The sequence below is a fragment of the Dermacentor andersoni genome, chromosome 7 (genome assembly GCF_023375885.2).
Source record: "Dermacentor andersoni chromosome 7, qqDerAnde1_hic_scaffold, whole genome shotgun sequence".
NCBI classification, from domain to species: Eukaryota; Metazoa; Arthropoda; class Arachnida; order Ixodida; family Ixodidae; genus Dermacentor; species Dermacentor andersoni.
In genome coordinates this window covers 52,747,103-52,770,077 of record NC_092820.1, presented here as the reverse complement: position 1 = coordinate 52,770,077, position 22,975 = coordinate 52,747,103, and the positions used below count along the sequence as shown (strand labels likewise).

The window sequence follows — 22,975 nt, the reverse complement described above, 5'->3', positions numbered from 1 at the left end:
GGCAAAGATACCTGTCAGGATACTAACAGTCTATATCCTGCGGAAAAACAATATGATAGCTATTATTGTCTGAAAAATTAAGGTGAGTGCAGCCATAGCTCCTACATCACTGAACACGAAGCTGCTCCTTCTATTAAGCAAACGTTGGAGTGGCAAGCGATGACACAGCTTCTTCATAAAGAAAAACAAGCCATGGTAAGTGCATACATTTCGGAAACCACATTACTCATGTATAAAACAATCTTACAGAAGGATTTATTGTACCCGCAGCTGGGCTGGGTGGGGGGGGGGGAGAGGGGGCGAGGCTACCAAGCCTAGAAGCCACATAGAGCCCAAGACTCAGCTCCTTCCTCGTGAGCTACGCGTGCGTGAACCCACTGACAGGGCTTGTCTTCGTGCCTATAACTGCCCCTCAAAAGAAAAAGCCATCCTCACGTCATAGCAGGTGACCACGCCAAGCGGATCCTAACATGACTTTGTTCGACTTTGGTACGACGAGAAGACATTTACAACTATCGGGCATTCATTGCGTCGGTATTGGAGCTTTTTGCACAAAATGCAATTAGAGTCTTGAGTGTGAAGAGAACGAGTTAGCGGAAAACTAGGCGATATGGATATGACGTGTATGCGGGGCGCGATCCAGGATTCTCGTCCTTACTTACAAGAAAAATTCAGCGGTAAAATGTCTCAGTGGTCTCAAATCTAGTAGCACTTCAAGGTATCAATCCACAATACAGTTTTGAGAAAAGGTTGGAGGATTGGATTACCACAGGATGTAATACTATATGGAGCGGCAGCAACATCGATTGAAGGCTTCTAGGTGTCAGAAGATTGCAGACGACGCGATTGGCACTAGACACTTCTGAGAAGTACCTTGCTGCGTAAAAGTACTTAAGTCTTTTCCTCGCTGCCCTGCATTGCTGCTCGTAGAAAGCCTCCAATATTTGTTACCTTACGCCTATGCAGGAAGAAGCGGATATAGAGGAAGAACCGGAAGACCAGTGGGGGGCTCTGCTGGTGGCGCAGGACCCTGACAGCCAGCTACGGTTGGTGAACAGGGCTCGGGCGGCGGCAGCGAGCCATGGCTACCTGGACTGAGGAGGCCACCCACCTTCGGGCTCAAGAAGCCTGGTCTAACAATAAAGTTTAATTCTCTCTCTCTCTTACGCCTGAAGAAACACGAGAGGTCTCGAGCACTGAAATGCCAGCTCGGCCTCTTGGAACCGTGAGAGGTAATATTATGCTGAATTCCTTTCAAGAGATATCGTCATCCCGCATTATTTTTACCAATTAGAGGTGATTGTTCCAAACACAGCCGTAGGCTTTTAACTTCGTAATCTGCAAGATAAGAAAAGTTACTGGTGTTTATGAACTCAGTTGGAAGCTTAAAATCAACGCACTTTCTCGAAAGGGATCGAGGTGCTTTGGATGAAAGCCGAACTTCTCGCGAGTACAGTGAAAGTTGTGCTCAGACGTTTCGTGCCTGCGCCACTGGGGACAAGCAATGCACATATAACTGTGGAGTAGCAGGCAGTAGCACCCAGCTCACCATCATGCGCAATGCTTCAAGATGCTCAAGTCGGAAAAAACTTCTGCCAAGTTCTATCTTAGCATCTTCAGAAAGAATACATCATTTGATAAGATTTTTAAGCTGATCTCAGTCCGCGTAAACAGCGACACCCAGGATTACGTAGTTGCAGACGGTACCAGGTAATTCTTTAGCAAAGATGTTCGCGAAGTACCAGCTGAAGATTTTTCTTTGTGAAGGCTATAAATATGGCGGTGACAACATTCCGGACTACTTATTTTAAATGCGAAAGAAATACTGCTGGCACTTTCGGCCCATCGGTGGTCGTGGCGCCTCCTTACACAGCTGCGCGTCACGTGACCGTGTGACGTCACACCAGACCGAGAGTCGGGGCCCCAGCTCGCGGCATCGATGGTGGAGGCGAAGCCTTGCGCGCCACTGCTGAGGCGCTACCGAGAGAGGGCACTCGCTGGTGTGACGTCACGCTAGGAGGATAAATGGGGCTACAGCTCGGCTCCTCGCAGTGGTCGGCGCGCTGCCTTGCGCTATGTCAGATGGTGTATAGCCATAAGTTTAACAAAGTGCAACCATGTCCACACCATCAGCCGAACCAAAGCGCAGCCAAGGGTATTACTTTCGCAATCTTCCAGGCTTAACCAAGCTAAGCCATCAGCCACTTTTTTTCCTAGACAGCCGTCATTCCCAGACGTGAACATTTTAATTGCCGCTGTGCTATCAGGTATTTATGACTAACAACATGCGACGTAATAACCCAAGCAATTAAAAGGCAGTGATTGCAACGACGTTTGACTGTGCTTCCCAACGAACGCGTGTAAACGTAGCATTGGACATACGTCACATGCCACCGAATAAATTCAACATACTAATGTTTCCCGCACAAATATTTTCATTCAGATATTGTAAAAAACAAAAGCATCATCCGCAGTCATGCATTAGAGAGCAGTTTGCGAAAAACACACAGAAAGAGAGTGATGCGTAGCATTATGCCCCCTTTCCATGTCTTCAACGAGCAATGAACTTAAACAAGGGGAGAAATTCGAGGCAGGACGACGATCGGCAAGCTTAGAAATTTCGCATTGGGTTCGTGTGAATGACAGTGCCTAAATACAGAAGCGCTGTTTCTAATCGACGGAAGAAATAAAAGACGGGCAAGCGCTCTTCCTCACAAAGAGCAAGAAGACCTACGCACAGTCAAGCTAAATGCGACGCAAAAACAGAGAACACACATAGTTCGAATGCAGACAACGCCGTTTTCTTCTGGAAACCAAGTAACTACAGAAAATACAATGAAGAGATGTGGCAAGAAAAAAAGTATCAGTTGCTCATGGGACTAGGTATCACAGCTGCCTCAATATTGTGTATCAAGGAGATTATAATGAAATAAACATTAAATTGTTCTGCTTTACGTGGAAAAAAACATCACTTGATTATGCAGCACGCTGTAGCCAGGGACTCCGGATTAATTTTCACCACCTGGGGTTCTTTACCGGGCGCCCAATGCACGGTACATAAACGTTTATACTCTCATGGAAATGTGGCCACCGCAGCTGAGATTGGACCCCGCGCCTTTGGGTTTAGCAGCACAACGCCATAGCAAACGCCGATAATAATAAACTGCCTAAATGTACATTGTAAACGAGCAGCCGAAATATTTGAGCCACAGAACCTAGAACCCAACTAATGGAATTTAGGGAGGTAATTGTTTAGGGCAAACAGATGAACTCCACGAATAAATCTTCCCATCTTCGACGCGAGCAAGAAAATAAGTTTGTGGAATAAACAGCCCTGAATGAACAAATCGTTCTTTGAAGGAAGTTGTGGTACGGTTTCATAGTAAAGACGTGATAACGTCGCACTGAACTGGTTGTCCAACACAGTTGACCAAAGTTAGACAATGCTGTTTTATAAATGGATACGCCACTCCTAAAGAATTATGAAAATCAATGCAGTCCTCTTTGTCATGAGATTTGATCGATTAATAAGGTAAGCAAATTTTATTGCAGGCATTGGAGTTGTCTGGCGAACAATTTCTGTCACTTAAGAGCCTTGGGATGCTCTTGTGAACGTGAACAAGGCGGTGGCCTAATTAACTTGCCTCCGGTATCATAAACGTCGTGGTGAAACGCGGCCATTATAGGAAACGTATTAAACAGTGACTGAAGATAGCTGCTGTTTTCCACCTTCTCAGCATCTTCGTTAAAGAGAGAAGTAATACTGACTTGGCAAAATGTCTGGGACAATTGTGGATAGACAGAGAACCTGTTAAACTTAATTCCCAGCACATAGTTGCCCAGTGTATGGCTGAAAGCAGTGTCTCGTACTTTTCTTCGTGAAGTGCACTGTACATTTGGATAGCAGCCACAACATGGCGGTGTTGAGTAACGGGCTCATTGCAGTCTATATATAAGTATGGATAATGCTTCCAATTCATAAATGGAACTAGATAAATGTATGTTGAATGCTTAGTGAGCAGTCGCTGTTGAGGATAGGAGCTTGCGAATGTCGTGAGAGAGAGGGAGCCCAATCAACCCTAGAACAAACATTGGAGAAGTCTCGCCATATTTATGCAAAAGTAGGTGCGCTAGCTTACTGAGCACGAACCGGCACCTATACGGAGCCGTCACCATTTGCAGAGGCTTGCCGACGCTGGTTTTCTTTTTTTTGAAGATTCGGTATTCCGAGGTCGAACTTCTACTGGCTTAGAAAGGTCACGCAGAGTAGTCAAGGGAAGATGTTCCTTCTTGCCGCGTAATATTGTAAAATTGTCGCGTAACATGATGTGTTTACGCATTCTGCAATGGAAACAGCAATTCACCTTGTTGCAAGTTGCGACGCAAGGATTTTGGTTATTATGCACGGAACAGACAGGGGTGACAGGTACAGCACATCCTGCTATGGTTTAGGCTCAAGGAGTCTGTCATGCAACATAAACGTCGTCTTCTTGCTCAGAACTCATATCTTCACATAAAGATTATCCAAGACGGGAGAGCGACTATTCCAGCCCGTCCTACTCCTACATTTCCACTTTTAATTTAAGCTGCTCTCTCTGTGACGAGCGCTCTCTTCTCGGTATTTTACGAGCTTCTGGATGCAAAATTTTCCAGATAGCCTTCTAACTGGCATAATGTGTAGGCTAAGTGTCTACTGTGGTTCAAAACCAGGGTGTACTGATTCAGTAAATTTGGAGGCCTTTCAAGGCACCTTATTTTAAGCCTATGATGTCATCAAGTAGACGCACGATTTGAATGTTCTCTAAGTTTTGCATGGAAGTCTGCGAGAAACGATGTCCCAGAGGGTCGTGAAATAAAAATCCACTAGGCTAAGCTGTCAGTGATTTTCTTGACCACAAAGTTATGGGGCCGCTCAAGCAGCTGCCTAAACAGGCTTCGCGGACGAGACGCTGCTTTAAATATCCTGTTTGGTACTTCCCGCCAAGTCCGTAAGCTAAGTGCTTTACCTTTTCCAAGCACGGCTGTTCCGAATTCCCGTTGATGCTAACGTCCAAGTGGTTGAGAAGGATTGCCCTCCCCACCCGCGATATTTAGGCATCTTCGACAGAGCAATGGAGCCATTACGATGCCTTTCAATGTGGCCAGTGGGTTCGGGGAGCCTCGGGAGATGATGCTGCCTATCCGGCGTTCAGCTTGTTGAGAAAGCGTGCTTGCTTTCTGGGGATACGGGCGTAGCACTCTTCGAGATCCACTTTTGACGGCAGGTTGATAAAAAGTGTTAATGCTTGTGTGGCACCAGCCGTGACGGCGTCATGGACCTGCCGCCCTTGTCTGAATTTGCTTGGGCAACAATATAAAGAGGAGTCTCCGTAGTGGTGATGCCGAGCATTACGGAACGCTGCTAATGAAGCACGGAGACAGGTGCCCCAAATCAGAGAGCGGAGCATTACAAAGAAGCGCCCATTGTGCGCGGTCTTCGGCTCCTTGTGTCTGCTTTAGTTGCACTACAACGACTTCACCTAAAGGACATCCGATCAGTTTGCCTTGAAAGTGAGCTGCAGAAGGCAAAACTTCAATATTAATGACACGTGCGTAATGCCAGCCCCATGCACATGCCCCTGTGCCCCGGTGCGACCTCAGCTTCTACTTCATCAAGACGTGCAAATATGGTTTAGAAGCGAAGCTGTATACCTCTATCCACATTTTTGTTGTCTTTGCGCAAAAATGTGGGCCGCTCCAGTCGGCAGGGCAATACGGTTACACCCGCGGTCGACCCACATTTCCTTGTTTTTCGTGTTACTGCATCAACAATAAAAAAGGCGAGCGAGGGTCAATCCAGTAGATTGTAAAATATTGGGCCTACCCGTTGCCTACTGCAGACTTCAAGCACTCCGCCCCTAATAATAATAATAATAATAATAATATTAATAATAATAATAATTATTGACAGAAATCACTCAAGATGCATTCTTTCAAGCCGATGGGTATACTGAAATTGTGTGGGAACAGCCCATGGTCACACGAGCAGGGAGGCATTGACATATACTCAAAGGACCAACCGTATGTACAACCACCCACGCTTGACTTGGAAGAGGTAAATGCCACCGACGAGGGGGATGACTGTGCCTTATAAAATAAACACGAAATTGGCACAGTTTCTCTGTGCATACCTCCAGGCACATCCTAGTGCAATATTGAGAAATTCATGACCACGCACTTTGCCTGCGTTAGTCGTGATGACACTGGCCCTCTCATCATCGTTGGAGATTTCAATGTGGATATTTTAAAATCAGACAAGAAATAGTTAACTCAATTTGTCCGAGAAAAGCTTCCTTTGAAGTGCGACACCAATCCAAGTCAATTGACTACTCAACAATGGCGGTTTGGTGGTTCATTCAAATTCGGCCAAGTTTCTGGCGGACATTGTACCCGAACCAATCAGTCGATATCTCAGTGACCACAAAGCTATCGTCACTACATTATCAAATGCTGAAAATAATGTACTGTTTTCTCTGTAAATCTTTGCACTCACATTTGTAATCACGCACTTTCCTTGTATTCTGTATGTATAATCTTCTGTACCACTCCTGCAATGTCCCAATTCATGGGATAGCAGTATAAGTAAATAAATAAATAAATAAATACGTGTGCCATAGCCTAACCATAGAAAAGACGGGGAATGCGGGAGATGGAAATTCAAGACGATGAGGCTAACGTGCACAAGGTGAATGCAGGAGCCAACGTTTCGACAAGTGGACTTGTCTTGAAGAAGACAAGTCCACTTGTCGAAACGTTAGCTCCTGCGTTCACCTTGTTCACGTTTTGCTCATCGTCTAGCCTAACCATGTGTGATGTGCTACATCTTCGCTGGTAATCTCCCTACACAGAATGGAATGGGTTCTCAATTTTTATGTTGTTTTTTCCTATTCTGTTTACCAACGCAACATTACAGCAAACCTAGTTTCGCGTTTAATTAATTAAGTGCAATGTTAAATGCTAAAAGGCAGTCAGTAAAACAGCAGCGTAAGTTTCAGGCAAACCTCAGTACTTGTGCTTTACGCGTATATGCCACCGGCAGGCAGGGATGGCTTCTCCAAAGTGAACTGCAAGAAACACGTACGCCGAAAGCTACGACAAAGGTACGTAAAAAATATGTGACCATGACAGTCTTTCCAACAAGATGGCAGAAACGATATGCACCTGCTGCGCATCTATTAAGTAAACTTTACAGCATCTCATCTATGTAGGACCGCTGGAGCACATCGCGCGATACCGAATTGTTCCCCTACTGCACATTTCCTAGTTATTGTTATCACGAGAAGAAAGGGCGTTAACGGAGGGCCCCGATTTTTTTATTCATATTATGAGAAACCAACAAAGACACCAAGGAAAACGTAGGGGAGATTACTTGTACTTGATAATTGAATTAAATAAATGATAAATTATAGGCAATGAAAGTGCATGAAAAGGTAGAATCACACGCTTACAAGAAGGGGGAACTTTGGGCCAGTTGGTCGGACATGTTTAAAGAGGAAAAGAACCGCGACTTCAGACGGGACGTGACCAAGGAGTGCACAGGACGAGCGGTAATCACACGCGTAATACAAGGACGTGGGTTCGTTCCCCACCTGCAGCAAGTTGTTTATTTATCCAGTTTCCTTGCTGTTAATTTATCATTTCTTTAATTCAGTTAGTAAGTACAAGTAATTTTCCCTAAGTTTTCCTTGGTGCCTTTGTTGGTTTCTCATGATATTGCTATCATTATGTAATTTAACGCAACAATTGCTGCTGCAGTTTACTTACTTCACTGAGTTAACCCGAATTCCATATGGAGCAAACTCTGAAATGGAGAAACAAGAACAAGACAGTTACGATCTGGCTTTTCTTTGAACACATATATTCGTATCGAATTGATGTAGTTCAGAAACATTGACCTCGCAATGCCCCCCCCCCCCCCCCCCCCAATGTATATTGACGCCAAACTGTGCCATAAAAAATATACATTGAAGGGGCGAGAAGGCCATTGGCCACTTTCAGAGTTAGCTTGTTTGTGACCCGCATAAACCCCTTGTGCAATAATAAATTAACCCAGTGCGCAACTAGCATAAGGTAATGGCGTGACTTTACTTATTAATTGATTGGTATGGGCACAATTCCTCAATAACTTGCATTGCCTTGTGAACAGCATCTGAGTAAGCCAGCTCTCGTGTTTGCGGCCCAGATATAAACGGCTGCTGTGGCTCATGCCGAAATTCTTGAAACAATTTGCCATTCGAACAAAATTTCGCGGGAAAGTAACACAGACATTTTTCTCGCAATTTTGTATTTTGTCGTTTTTATTCATTAGAGATATAATAATAGCGCTGGCCAGCAGTTTAAATAAATCATTAAACAGAATCAGCTGTGCTGCAGAATTTGTTATTCATTAAAACTTCTTTCTGGGCGAGTTCTTGCATACTTGATTTGAAAATTGTTAAAGCGCTAACACATGCATCTACAAAGTAGGAAGGACGTGGCACAGGCGCTGACTGTCAACTGAATTTTATTAGCGGAAAACGGATGCATTATATAGGGGGAAAGGCAGAAAAGATGTGGAAGGGAGCCGTACAATTGGGAAAAAATAAAATTTCGCATCGATGAATGTACGTGTCAATAATCAACGGAAACAGACACAGAAAAACAAAGAAACTAGAAAAAGCAAGTGATACAAACAGATAATACAGCGATACAGATACAGCGATACAGAGGGGGTGCTTACGCACTAGCTGCCTTATTTTTTTATGTGGAACGCTTCCAACTGACGCGCGCCGTCGCGTTGGCACTCTTACCGAGAATCTTTGTCTTTCTCAACTGAGCCTCGCAACCTCTGCATTTAATTACGTGCGCGACCAAATGTACGTGCTGGTGCTATAAAACACTTAAATTTCGGGCATGTTCCGCCAAGCCTTCAGCGGCCGGTTTGGCCGACATAAACATTCCCACACTTCAGGGAAATGGTGTAGACCATCTAGTGTTGCACAGGAGTGGTCTACGCCATTCCTTTAAAGTGTGGAAAGTGTGGAACTGTTTGACGAAGGAATATGTGTCTCACACTGACTGCACTATTTCTGCAACGAACGAGTTGTGAAGTTATAGATAGGTACCGGGCGAGAGTATAAGCAGGAAAAGAGATGGATTAGAACGTCACCATGGGACTACGTATTTACCAATTGTTCCTACATATGGCTAAATCATGTGGAGTATAGTAAAAAGACAAATGTATTCGCAATCTGGTGATGAAACCATATTACTTGTTCAATCTGGGCGGGCCATGAGGATGTAAAGCATCGCAAAGTTGCTACGTAGTGTTAGCTCTTCCGACGAAACTACTGGAGAATGCTGTGCGCCAATATTGGAAATGTCTAACACAGAACTATCACGACGAAAGAACAAGAAAAATTGGCGATAAACGCACTCGCTATACTTTTAAAACAGTTAGTCGGCTTTATCCGAGAGGTAGTCATCCCATCGTAGCCGTAGACTCGCTGTTGAAGCATTGGGCTGCTGTTCTCAAAGGCAGAGGTTCAATATCAGCCTCAGTCATGCATTTTTTTTTAATACAAAGGTCGTAAGTGCAAGGAGACACAGCAATGTGTACCTACCCATAGCAAAAATTTCAGGAATCGAGCAAGGAATACTGCTGTATAAGAATGCGTGAATGACCGACAGTGCAATCGGACCTCTCCAGGATCCAGTCCAGGACCGCCCACATAGTCTCAAACCAAAGCCGAATAGCTCTTTCAGACATTTGTCGCGTGCGTAACGTGCCGTTTTCTCGCACTCGTTCTTTCGGGACAAATCGTTCTTTCAGAAGCTGTGTTAACCTCCAGAATTGGCCTACACTCTCCAGTAGTATCCCTCTAGCAGCTAACGCCACGGGGCAACTGTATGTCGCTGTGCTGTCTTGACGATTGGCCTATCTCAAACAGGCACGTACGATTGAGTGACGGTAGTCACAGATCCCCTAGCCAGGACATTAGCATTGGAACGGACATTGCCTAATGTTGGTGAACTTCCTCATAAATATTGCTGCCACGTCCGAATATCGGGAAAATGCTACAAGACAGCATTATGCCAATGATGCAAACTATGACTAGGCCAACCGCGGTCCAGCCTTGACAGTACCAATGAATTGTTATGCCATTACTTGCTCTCGCGTTCATGCCCAATATTGGTGCGCAGCCAGATACTGTGGCAAATCCAATTTCTCTTGATGACCTTTCCATTTGCTGTACAATTATTTTTTGCAGCCTTTTTGTTGCCTGTGCCCTTATTTAATTCATGACATTTTCTTGGTTTTGACACTTATTACGACCTATTGCCTGGATACATGTGAAATGGGCCTGAATAAACCTCTTTTAAGCATCCAAAGAGACTCTGCGTTAACATTTCTAGGTCTCGGCATCGACAACACGAGCTCAAGTATCGTGCTGAAACGATGGTTGTGCTTACAGTGCGGCATACATATTATACACTACAATTGCTCTGGCTGCGAAGATGAGCCACCTTAGCGACCTTACGTGATGACACAATGAAAAGGTCCTGGTACAACATGACGTGGCTGATGTTAACCGTCTCGCCACAACGAAGGTGTCTCTCCTGCGATTGCGTCAAAAGTTCGCGCCCATAGTTCACGGACGATGTACACTCGATGATGCGGTAGGGACCCTGATATTTTTGAGCACCTTCCTGCCTAAAGCCTATATGGTGGAATGGCAGCCGAAGCCATAGTCATTCCTTGCTCATCATGTCATCACGAACCGATCGGATGCCCATTTTCGAACTGGTTGTGGGTAGAAGAGCTGAGCAGCGCTGGTTGGGGCGCTTCAGTAAAGGTGCCATTCGCAGCCGGTCCCTCTTTCTCTCCCTCTCTCTCTCTCTCTCGATATATATATATATATGTATATATATGTAGAGAGAGAGAGAGCAATATCAATATATATATATATATATATATATATATATATATATATATATATATACGAAAAAGGCTATTTACACTGGAACCAGAGAGCCAGGCCGACACTCGCTGACGTGGAGGGCACAGACCCACTTCGTCGTTCACGCGGCGGCTCGTCTCTCGTCTTTTGAGTATCCCGCAGTAATATCGTAATACTACCCCCCCCCCCCCGCCCCCCCCGGCGGCAAAAGCGCCGTCACGGGGCTGTTACATATCGAAGGCTCGTGGAGAGGTGTAGAGCATGAGCCGGGCGACGTGAACAATGTTACTGGTTGTCATAGCGGAGGACGTAGTGGGTGTGGCTAGTGCGAGTTAATAGGTGACATCGGCCACTTGGCGGAGCACGCGATGCGGGCCTGTGTAACAGGAAAGAAGTTTTTCAAACAGGTTAACTTTACGCGATGGGGACCAAAGCAACACGAGGGTGCCGGGCGCAATATGGACATCACGGTGATGGAGGTCATAGTGGTGCTTCTGTTTGTCTTGAGACACTTGTAGACGAGCGCGCGCAAGTTGGCTAGCATGGTCAGCATGGGCAATGGCATCACGGGCATAATCACTAGTTGAACATGTAGTGGACAGTTATGGCGATATGCGTCTGCAAAGCAACAGTGGCATCTTGGCATGTAAGGTAGAACGTGTGCCCCCAGGAACTCGGAACCTTGTGCGGTTTCCTTCAGCCATCTTCAACACACTCAAAACGAATTTGTAGGATTGTGAAAGCAGAATTATGGAGACAAGCAATACATTTCAAGGATTCCCTGAGAGTAACGTGCGCCTTGCTTCACGGTCGAGAGCACAACAGACGCTTCAGGTAATGGTGTAGGAGGTCCGACAGTTGGCGGAATAGTTATGGGCGACCACGAGACCACACCTACCTAGACCAAAGAAGCACAGACCACCGGAAGGCAGGGTGGTCACCTTGGGAGACACCACTGTTCCCGAGAACTACAAAAGGATTCTTGGGCTCGGTCCGAAGTTCTGCTTCGAGCCGGCCTTCACACCACCAGAAAAAGTAGCATTGACCAAGACCATGGCGCGTCGTGTTGCCGAAGAAGAGCGTCCACGTTTCATCACAGAGTGTATGGATGTGCTTTCCAGGACAATGACCGCCGACAAAAAAGAGCAACACGTAAGGAATCTAGTGAACTTTGGCGTGAAGAACGATTTACGGTTTCTGACTTCTGATAAGGAAGGTTGTTTTGTAGTCGTGCCTGAAGGTCTCTTCCAAGAGAAGGCGATGACAGCGGTCAGAAAGAATTTCGTACGTGTCGACGTAAAAGCTAAAAAGGTGAGGTATAAAGCAGTCACATTACTGGCAAGCAACAATTTTGAGCGACTTGCTTCAGCAGTTCAGCGCTCGTGCAACCTACACCTCGAGTTGTTTTTCGTGGCAAAAACACATAAGGTTGGCGTTCCGTTCAGAGCCATAGTATCAGAAAGGAACTCGTGGCAGTTGGTTGTCTCTTCATTTCTTCAAAACCACCTTAATGGCTTGACAGTTACCGATCCGTTCGTTTTATCAAACTCTGAAACGTTAGTAACGTACTTAAGCACGTCTAACCCTGGACGATGTGAATTCTTCAGCATAGATGTACAGGATCTGTATTATAATATTCCGCATGGTCCCTCATTATCGAGTGTTAGACATTGTATAACGGAAGACAACGACGAGATGGAATTTGTCAGCAAATGTGGCGTATCAGTTAATACATTTCTTTAACTATTAACCTTTTACCTTGAGTGTACCTTTGTAATGTGGAATAATGTTATCTACAGACAAAAGTCCGGTATATCTATAGGCTCAAAAGTAGCTCCAGTACTTAGCACAATTTTTTGAGGTAGCTTAGACAAAGCGATAGATGCAAACCTTAAAGGCCTAGCGGTAAAAGTGTTCCGCTTTGTGGACCATTTTTTTGTTATAGTCGAACATGGTGTTTTGGACATAAGAGTGAATGAAGTCTTAAAAGTGTTCAAGGACAACAACCAAGGACTGGCTTTTACTGTTGAGTTGCCGAAGAATGGCAAGGTACAGTTTTTAGATTTCGCGTTAACTTCCACACCGGACCACGTTTTCTGGTCATACAATCAACGATCAGAAAAACCCTTGCTTAGCTATAATTGGGGACACCCTAAAATTGTAAAAAGTGGCATAGCTTTCTCGTGTCTGAGGGCGGCCTTAACTAAGTCTTGCCCGGAAAAAATAAAAGAGACTTTCAGCCGACAGGTTATCAGACTAAAGAATGCCGGATATGAAAAACATGTACTCTGTTCATCAGCTTATAAGTTGATTCGTTATGTGCGCAATGGCTATCAGAAAGAGCGCAACAGAAAAGAGATTGAGAGCAAAGAAATTGTGTCACTACCATATGCACACAAAATCGCGCATAACTTAAAAAACGTAGGTGGCAGATATGGTCTACGAGTAGTTTTTTCAGTGCCGAACAAACTCGGAAAAATATGTGCCGGACTGGATCGTAGAGTTTCAACAAAAGTAAAAGTAAATGGTCGTAAGTGCACAGTCAAGCATAAAGAAAAGCTTGTCGAGTGCAGGTCATCTGTAGTCTACTGTTTGCCTATATCGTGTGGAAAAGTATACATCGGCCAAACGGGTCGGTGTATAAACACGAGACTTTTGGAGCACAAAAGGTCACTGGGGGGAAACATTTATTGCCACATTAAGGGGCACTGCTCACAACATGAGTGCTGGCCGCTTTACAATGATACCACAGTTTTATCGCACCATAAGGATGAGCTAACCAGGGAAATAATCGAAGCCTTTCATATTCACAAGAGGGGAGAGGGTTGTATCAGTCAGCCATCCGTACATCTAAGCCATGGTGAGGTTGCCTTTTTGGAAGTACACTAAAAAGAAGAAAAAAAAATGTGCAATAATATTGGTTGTTAGGGTTGCAACAAATTACGATAGGATTGCACACCATGATAGATAGGTGCCATATCTTTGACGCCCTAGTATGCGCGGGCAAATGATTTTTAAAAAATGCCTTTATTCTTGCCTTGATTTTCTTTGACGCCTAAGGGTGCGCAGGTATATAAGTATGAAGTATGTGCTCTGAAATAAAATAGTTGCGAGTGCAGCGAGTGTCGTCTTTTCCTGTTTGTCTTCACTGTGTCCGTGTCAGTGCGCTGCTTCACCAGCAAGGTATGATGATCACTCACCAACTAGCCCAACTTTCCACTTTACTGAAGCACTGGTAATACTGGAGGAGTTAGAGTCGGAAACAGGTTAACGCAACAAGCAGTCAGCGTCTTGGTGCAGCGGCCAGACTTGTACACCACGGAATATGAAAATTATTGTAACCTCAAAACCCATCGACCAAGCCGGCCTGTAGGATCTTTTAGCGATGAGAGCCAGGGAGAGCATGATGGTCAGTGGTTGCGGAAAAAGGACGACCATAGAGATAAGGACGGAACTTGGCAACCACCCAGACAACAGCAAGGTATTCTCGTTCTGTAATGGAATAGTTGAGCTCCGATGGTGCTAAGAGGTGGCTCGCATAAGCAATGACGCGATCTTGTCCACGCCAACGCGCTGGTGCTCCTGCTCCGAAAATTCGCTATAGACGCTCGCCCTCACCTCGACGTCATCAGTCTCGTTCGCCCCAACCCAGTCGCTTCTCTTCGCCGCCTATCGCCTCCCGGATGCAGCCGGAAAACTATGCACTGCAGCTACTAGAGGTGAAGCTGCGTTGTCGACCCTGCCATCAAATGCTCTGCTCACAATCCCTACGAACCAAAACCTTCTTGGCGTTGACGGCTATCCTGTCACGACAATCGCTCACGCGAAGCGGAAAGACCCACTTCGACGTTCCCGGGGCGGCTCGTCTCTTGAGTATCTCACGATAATATCGTATACATATACATATATATATTTATATATATATATATATATATATATATATATATATATATATATATATGGTCATCCTTTGTAACAGTAAGTGCATGAGGTGAGGTTAGTTTCATCCGAAAGGCGACGCATCCATTGCGACAACAAATTAGTAGACATCTATACGATGTAAGGCTTGTAGCTTTATCGGCCATATAAACTTCGAAATAGTCCCTTACAAACTGAATTAACGACATAGTGTCAGCTAATTATGCATGGTGTAATCCTGCAAAGCAAATATGAACACTTCACATTCTATAAACGCGGACACTCACTCTCAAAACGATGGTGTAGGCAAGCATGGCAGCAGTGGCAAGTGAAGTCATCTTAGTCGGTCGCTTCAACGCAAGAGCGGCGAGGACACAGCGCGCAGAAGGGTATAAGCCGCCTGCAGATTCCTTTCAACATATGGCGCACGCAACCGCGTGCGGCCGTGCAAAGGGCGCACTTGGCAGAGTCTAAGACCCCTGCTTCCGGCGCTAGCTCCCGGCTATCGTCCTTACCGCGCGCGAGATTGAGCCGCGATCGTCGGTTAGCCTTACGTCCGGTCGCGACATATGCGGTGGCTGCTGGCCGACGTCTTAATTTAGTTCCAAAAGGTTCGTCCTCTTTTTACTGCATATGTATATATATATATATATATATATATATATATATATATATATATATATATATATATATATCATAAGAACACAACAAACACTGAAACCAAGGACAACAGAGTGGAAATTACTTGTGCCTAATAAATGAAGTAAAGAAACAATAAATTAATAGAAGTGAAAGTGGATGAAAAACAAACAGCGCCAAACGGGGAATGATCAACCATAAACACCCAAGAACTTGGACGGCGCCACGGCAGCTCAATAGGTAGAGCATCGCACGGGAAATGCGAAAGTTGTGGCATCGTTCCGCACCTGCGGCAAGTTCTTTTATTGCGAAAGCAATACTGCTCGCACTTTAGGCCTATCTGTGGTCGTGGCGCCTCCTTACACAGCTGCGCGTCACGTGACCGTGTGACGTCACGCCAGACCGCGAGACGGGGCCCAGCGCGCGGCATCGATGGTGGAGGCGAAGCCTTGCGCGCCGCTGCTGAGGCGCTACCGAGAGAGGGTGCTCGCTGGTGTGACGTCACGCTAGGAGGATAAATGGGGCTACAGCTCGGCTCCTCGCAGTGGTCGGCGCGTTGCCTTGCGCTATGTCGGATGATGTATAGCCATAAGTTTAACAAAGGGCAACCATGTCCACACCATCAGCCGAACCAAGGCTCAGCCAAGGGTATTGCTTTCGCAATCTTCCAGGCTTAACCAAGCTAAGCCTTCAGCCAATTTTTTTCATCCACTTTCGTTTCGATTAAACTATAATGACGAAATGAAGAGAATGGCATCCTGGACACAGTGATCTTCATCACGAGCAGAAGGCTCGAGAGCGGCGCTCGAACACCACCATCGTATTATCCCTGCGTAACGTTCCGAGCTACCGCCTGTTTGTACTGCCCGCCCAATAAACCTCTTTACCTTTGGTAGAGGTGCGTGGTATGCACATCGCCGGTACCTTGCAACTCCTATCTCACACGTTGCACTGGAATCGCCGCCATGGCACACTAAACGCTTTAACACACTTATGGGTGTTAAAGGTTTTTTTTTTGTGCACTTCATCGAGAGAAAGCGCACACAGCTATATTTCGCGCCAGGAATTTGCTTCGGACCAAAGCCTAAATAAAGTGACGGTGTTACTTTTTATGAGAATGTTTACGTGCTGCATAAACAGGGTCATAAGAAAATATGAAAGCTCAATAAACCCACGTGTAGAGACAAGGCAAAATCGATACATTCAAGAAAGTAAATATAGTACTTCTACATGAGCCGAATTGGCAAATGGGACGACTGCACTAAAAGCAAAAAAAAAAATAGATCGGATTTCAGTGTACCCTTATTATGAAAGTATTCGTAAGCACCGTTGAACATCAGCTGCTGCCTAGAGGAGATGTTCGAATAGGTCTCCTTCTGCAGCTACGCAGTACTGAGTCCGCCTTATCAACATCTCCAGTGGCTTTCTTGATAACCGATGCTGGAATTCGACGGCAGACATCCGTTATCCCTGCCTTAAACTAATCTGACCTCCGCCTCGATCATGTAAGCACGATCTTTCATATAACCTCAAAGAAAGAAATCGAGTGGAGACAGGTCCGGTGACCTGGCCGGCCAATTTACAGCCCCATGCCTTCAAATATGTTGCCCACGAAAAGTCGCTTGCAGCCAGTTTCGTACTCGGCTGCTGCTGTGTGCTGGTGTCCCACCTTCCCCAGAAGTGGAAGACGTGATAGCGGATCTTCGCTTAAAAACTCATCCACCACTCCTTCAAGGATTTCGTTCATGGAACGCTGTCCAGTTAGTGTGTGATCGAGGAAGGATGGACGGATCATAGCGTCGGTGTAAATTTAGAGAAAAACATAAAAGAAATATAAAAAAATGCACATTGAAACATTTCCACTGGCGTTGCAGATGCGTTTTTGTAGTGATATGTTTTGTGGCAAAAAAAAAGAAACATCCGTGCACTTTATCTACGCTTAGACAACATATATAGCAGCTTGTTTCCAACTAAAACCAAACGCAACGTGTTACTTTGGCCGAGGCACGGCAGATAAGGCATTAGCTCGATCACGACGCTTTAGAGCTAAGCTTTATATGAATAGCCAATTCGTCCGTCCGTGCGCCGAAAAGTCCTTAGGCGCAACCCCATGCGAATGCACGAAAGAAAAAAAAAAGGTGATAAAGAGGCACGCAATTGGCTGCGTCAGTTGTGACGTCGTTGCTCTCCGTCGCAGCCGAGCGGTCGCGCAGCAGTTTCTCTCGTGCTCCAAAATGGCCAGGCCACGCGTCATACGTACACCTGAGGAGCAGGCAACTTTCTATCAGCAACAACGCGAGCAGTACCGGGAACGAGCTCGTCTACGCCGTCCCGAAGCTGCAGCGCAGGCGCAATAACCGGCTCGTGCAGCCAAGCGCAAACAGCAACTATCTCTCAGCCAACCAAGCCGTCGTTTAATAGACCGTCGAGACAAACCCAGTGATAAACAACGAGACCTCATATTTCAGCTGCGCTTGGTAATTATCTGTACGGAGTGCTTGGACAGTGATTTGTTTATTTATTTCCTTCATTTCGTTCTGGCTAACTCAGAAGGAGCCTGTCCAATGGCGCTGCCTTATCACGCGGGTGGGAGCGCAGTCATGTGGCATTCGCAACATTTCGGAAGGTTAATTTATCAATCGGAAAAAATTTACACGCAATTCGTAAGTTGCTCAAGATACCGCAATTAGGTCTGCCTTGGCTGTGCCTACAAATGTCTCATTGACCCTTTGATAATTATGATACTACGTCTCGAGTTAGATAATAAATATAATAACGTAGTAAAATCTCAGTAAGAAAACTTTTAATGGCAGCTACTCCACTCTACAGGAAACAATATGCAGCTAGTTTTCTTCGAGTTAACGATTGCTTTACTGAATATTTGTGGATGATAGGTAAATGGGACACCCTGTATATGTTTATGACCTCTGCATGCAAATGTTCCCACCTGATGTGTCCATCCTTCACAAATGTTGTAAAATATTAGAAGTGTTCTTTAATGAGTCTTTAGCTTTGCTTACAGGAAAGCGAAGCATATATCATTCACGGGCATTTCAAACGCCGTTGAGAAAAGACTTTACCGAAGGACTCGCTAAAGTCTACAGGTTTTGTTCATGGTCCTAAAAGCACGCAAATGATTTTGAAGCGAGTTAAAGATATAGCAACATCATCCTTCTATAGGCATAAGCTATCCATAGCTTTAGAAATAATTGTTAATTGGCGACCTACTTTTCTTAAAAAATAAAATAAACTTTTTTCCTTCGTATATATTTAGGTATAGTGTTACGGAAGGATGAAAGAACAGAAAGGAAGAACGTCGCAGACGCTGGCTGCTGCCTGACGTTAGTGGTGAGCCATCTTATCTACTCTGACTCATCCTGTATATATATTGAAAATATAGACTTTCTATACTCGCAACATTTCCGTAACACATTGGTGGGAGGTGCGGGGCACCACCGCTGGAAGCGGAGCTCCGCAGTGGCCGTCGCATCACCGTCCGCAACATGAATGACAGTGAGCACGCGGGATCAACGCCGTTGCCGCCTCCAACGTCATCGCTATAAGCTACGTCGCTGTCACCTTCGGTTGTGGTTGTGCAACCCAAGGATCCTGGAACTTTCTGTGGGGCCGATGGCGCCAACGTCGCAGAGTGGGTGGTATGTGCGAACGCGTGAGCGGATTCAACAGATGGAACCCTACGCTAATGTTAGGTAAGCTGTTGTTCTGCCTAAGAGGCAGGGCAAAGGTGTGGTACGAAATCCACGAAGACAGAGCTAACCAGCTGAGACCAATGCAAAGAGAAGTTGAAAGAGTTCTTTGTCAAAGCAGCCTCCCATGAAATTGCCGCAAAGCAGGAACTGGCCTGCCGTGCCCCTCCCCCCCTCCCCCCCGGAGTCCTATTCGCCATTTTTCGTCAGGAACTTGAAAACATTGGCTTAAATTCTCTCAGTGCTGTTGCCAATCCCAGAGCTAACGTACGCCCTTCTGCTATTTTCGCTCCAACCCGACGCTTCTCTCCTCGTTATCGCAACCCGACTTAGTAGAGAAGAGAGGGGAACTGTGGACGACCCACCAATAAGTTTCATCTGTCGCCGCATTGGTCATGTCGCCCGATATTGTCGCAATTCGGGCCCCTCAAGACCTCGCAAGCCGACCAACCTGAGCGGTTTTCATGCAAATGCCCGCAATTATTCACCCGCCGCCGTGTCTAACAGCGCCACCAACTCTGCTCGGAACCAATGGTAAAGTCGCTCACCATCGCCGCGCACACCAGTCTCGTTCACCACAAACACGTTGCCCATCTTCCCGTTCGCCGTAGCCACGTCGCCTTTCGGCCCCTGTGGCGTTTGACCCTTTCGGAAAACTAAGAAATGCAGCCCTCGGAGGTTGTGTTGCCTTTCTTACTACCGCACCAAATCCTCTGGCTGTGCCCACAAGGAGAAGTGTATTAGACGTTAAAATAGAAGGCGTACCTACCCAAGCACTCGTCGACACTGGAGCTCAAGTATTTGTGATGGGTGCTAACCTACGCAGACGTTTAAAGAAGGTTCTCACCCCAGCAGCTGCCCGAGTACTTCGTGTGGCCCACGGTGGCATGCTGGTGGTTCTTGGAATCTGTACTGTGCATTTAAATATAGCCGTCCGCCCTACTTCTGTTCTCTTTCCTGTTATCGGCAAGTGCCCTCATGACGTTATCCTTGGATGGGACTTTTTATCAACTCATTCTGCTCTCATCGACTGTGCGACCGGCGTTCTTAGAACAGCCTCAACTCGCCGATACTCCGAGCACCGCCCCACCGCACTTGTGCTCACTTTACGATGTGCGTCTGTCACCCGAGTCAGTTACTCAAGTCCCTTTGACGGCCCAGCCACAGGTTCCTGACGGTGAATATGTGCCTTGCCCCATCATCGACGTACTTTTGAACTGGAAAGTTGCTGTTCCGCATACGTTGATCATGGTTACTAATAACGGCGTCGTTCTACCGCTTCTGAATTTCAGCCTGTGCCCTCAAGTGATTCCGACCAGCATGTTCTTGGCAAACGTTTCTAGTGGTTCCGAATGTGACATTGAAAGTCTGAATGTCGAGAGTGGCTTATTAGCGACAATTGCAGCTCACAGCTCTGGTTCCTAAACGGCTGACTTCGCAAAAATGATTGCACATGACCTCACCTCTGCACAGGTCACGGTCATACGTCTCCTGCTTGAATCATAGAGTGAGATCTTTCATTTCGATGACACGCCTTCAGGCCAAACCTCTGTTGTTCACCACTGCCTAAACACTGGAGACACAATCTCCGAAGAACACGGGATGTCACCGGAGAGAAAATTGTAAAAGAAAAGGAAAGTACCAACCCACGTCTTCGCAAGATGTGGCTCCGTATCCCACCTGCGGCCAGTTTGCTTCTCACTCGCTGTCATTTTTCCAATTATTTATGCTTCGTTTGATTCAAACAAGAATCGCAGATAATCTTCCCTGTGCTGCCTTGGTGTCATTGTTTGTTGCCTTCTTAGAAGACTCAAGAAAATCTGGGCCCACCCCTCGGTTTTCTTCCTTCATGTTCACACCCACACACGTATATATATATATATATATATATATATATATATATATATATATATATATATATATATATATATATATATATATATATGTATATATATATATATATGTGTGTGTGTGTGTGTGTATGTATGTATGTGTGCGTGTGTGTGTGTATGTGTGTATATATATTACAGGGTGTCCCACTTGAGCGAAATTTGAAAATGTGCGAGTGCCACGTAGCTGGACAGGGCCAAGCTAAGGTTTCTTTCTGTCGCTAGGAAGAAGTCAGGCTATTTTTGAATGTTGCCTGTTCACATATCTAGTTATTAATAACTATTTCCCTTCTGCAATATTTTAATAAAAGTGCTATTGCTTTGCCGGAAAATCGTAGGCCATGATAAGATATCCCCAGTCCACCTACAGCAATACGTGCTACGTACAAGCCTACTGCAACCGCACTAACTTGCTTGAAGTATTGCGATGATTCGTTGTCTTCGGGAAGCTTTTCCTACAGGTACATGCGAAGTGTTTTGCTCCTAGTTTCTGTTAGAATGAAGCTAGCAATACTTGGAATTTGGAAGCAATAGCCGCCTGCGAATTTACACGTCTGTGTAGCTCGTTAAAGCGACGCAAAGTGTTGGGAACTTTGGTGTTCAGACACTACTAGTAATACACCAATGTCTGAAATATTCAATGAATGGCGTCAGTTTAGGAGTTGTATTGCAGTCACCTCAAGCAGACATCACTTGGCGCGGGGGCAGCCGTCAGATTTTGCAGATAGCTTACAAATTTTGTCGCGGTTGCTCGGGACGGGCACTTCTTTAGTTTCCTGGGAGCACTCTTATCCGCACACCCACAGACGCCATTGAGCGGAGGCGCGCCAGTTGATGCTCGTTGTCATCGCGGCGTTTTGTCGTATTTAAGCGTATAAATTTTCTCAGCTGCTAGCGCGACAGGTTGAAAAATTCGGCTTCGATTTTGGCCGCTGAAACACTATTGACTGAAACACTATCACGTTACAGTGCATACCAAGTCACTTTGGCACAAAGTGCAATGAACACGCCGATGTAGCGACACGATCTGTACATGAAGAGGGCTTAACCCTCTATTGCATGAATTATGAAAAAGTCATCCTAAAAATTATTTTTTTAGTTTTTATTATTGATTGAATGAACAAACACACATACCAAAAGTTTCAGAGTTATAACGACTGCACTAAAAAAGATACAGCTTTGTGCCAAATATGGCACACCATGAAGATGGCCGAGCGGTCTTGCTGCCATGGGCGGAAAACAATGCTTCTCGGACGGTGGTCTTTTTAGCGTGATGTGTGGAATGAAATTAAACAGTAATTTGCTGCGTTCAGGCACAGATGCATGTTGCACTTCAATCTTACCAACGTATTGTTTTGGCAAGATCGCCGCTTACATCTTTGTTTCTTTTCATCAAATTCTGGCCAGTGGCCGACTTGGTCAGATCGCACGTCTTTGGGTGGCATTGTTACCGCTGGTCCCCGTGCTTTTTTGACTTGAAGCTGGAATTCGATGTCTTGACTAGAAGGCCTTCCTGGTCGCTTGTTGGTTAGGCACTTGTTATGCGAGGTAAGGCATTCTGCAATTTCAGCTTTGAATTGAGCCAGCAGTAGTACTTGCTCCTTCCAAAGCTGCTTCTGCACCCTCCTGTACAATTGCCATGCTGCTGCTACCTATAAGTCTAGCATATGCGTAAAAATTCGGAAGTGCCATTTATTCAACCTGATATGTATGCGGTAAAGTCCAAGCAGTGAGTCCAGTAGGTCGACCCCGCCCATATGCCTGCTGTGGACCCTTACTACGCTGGGGCAATGAATTTCGCGAAACTCCTTGGCGGAGGTAAACCAGTGCTTAGTCTTTCGGA

The 22,975-nt window shown here is 45.6% G+C and overlaps 1 protein-coding gene across 1 annotated transcript in view; it reads right to left on the bottom strand.

Annotated features, from left to right (window-relative positions):
* Positions 1-22,975, bottom strand: part of LOC126534449 (3-oxoacyl-[acyl-carrier-protein] reductase FabG-like) — a 123,819-nt gene that overhangs the window by 15,070 nt on the left and 85,774 nt on the right. The window contains exon 7 of the mRNA XM_072289197.1: positions 7,804-7,840. Within this exon, the coding sequence (XP_072145298.1) occupies positions 7,804-7,840 (37 nt within the window). The remainder of the gene's footprint in view (positions 1-7,803; positions 7,841-22,975) is intronic.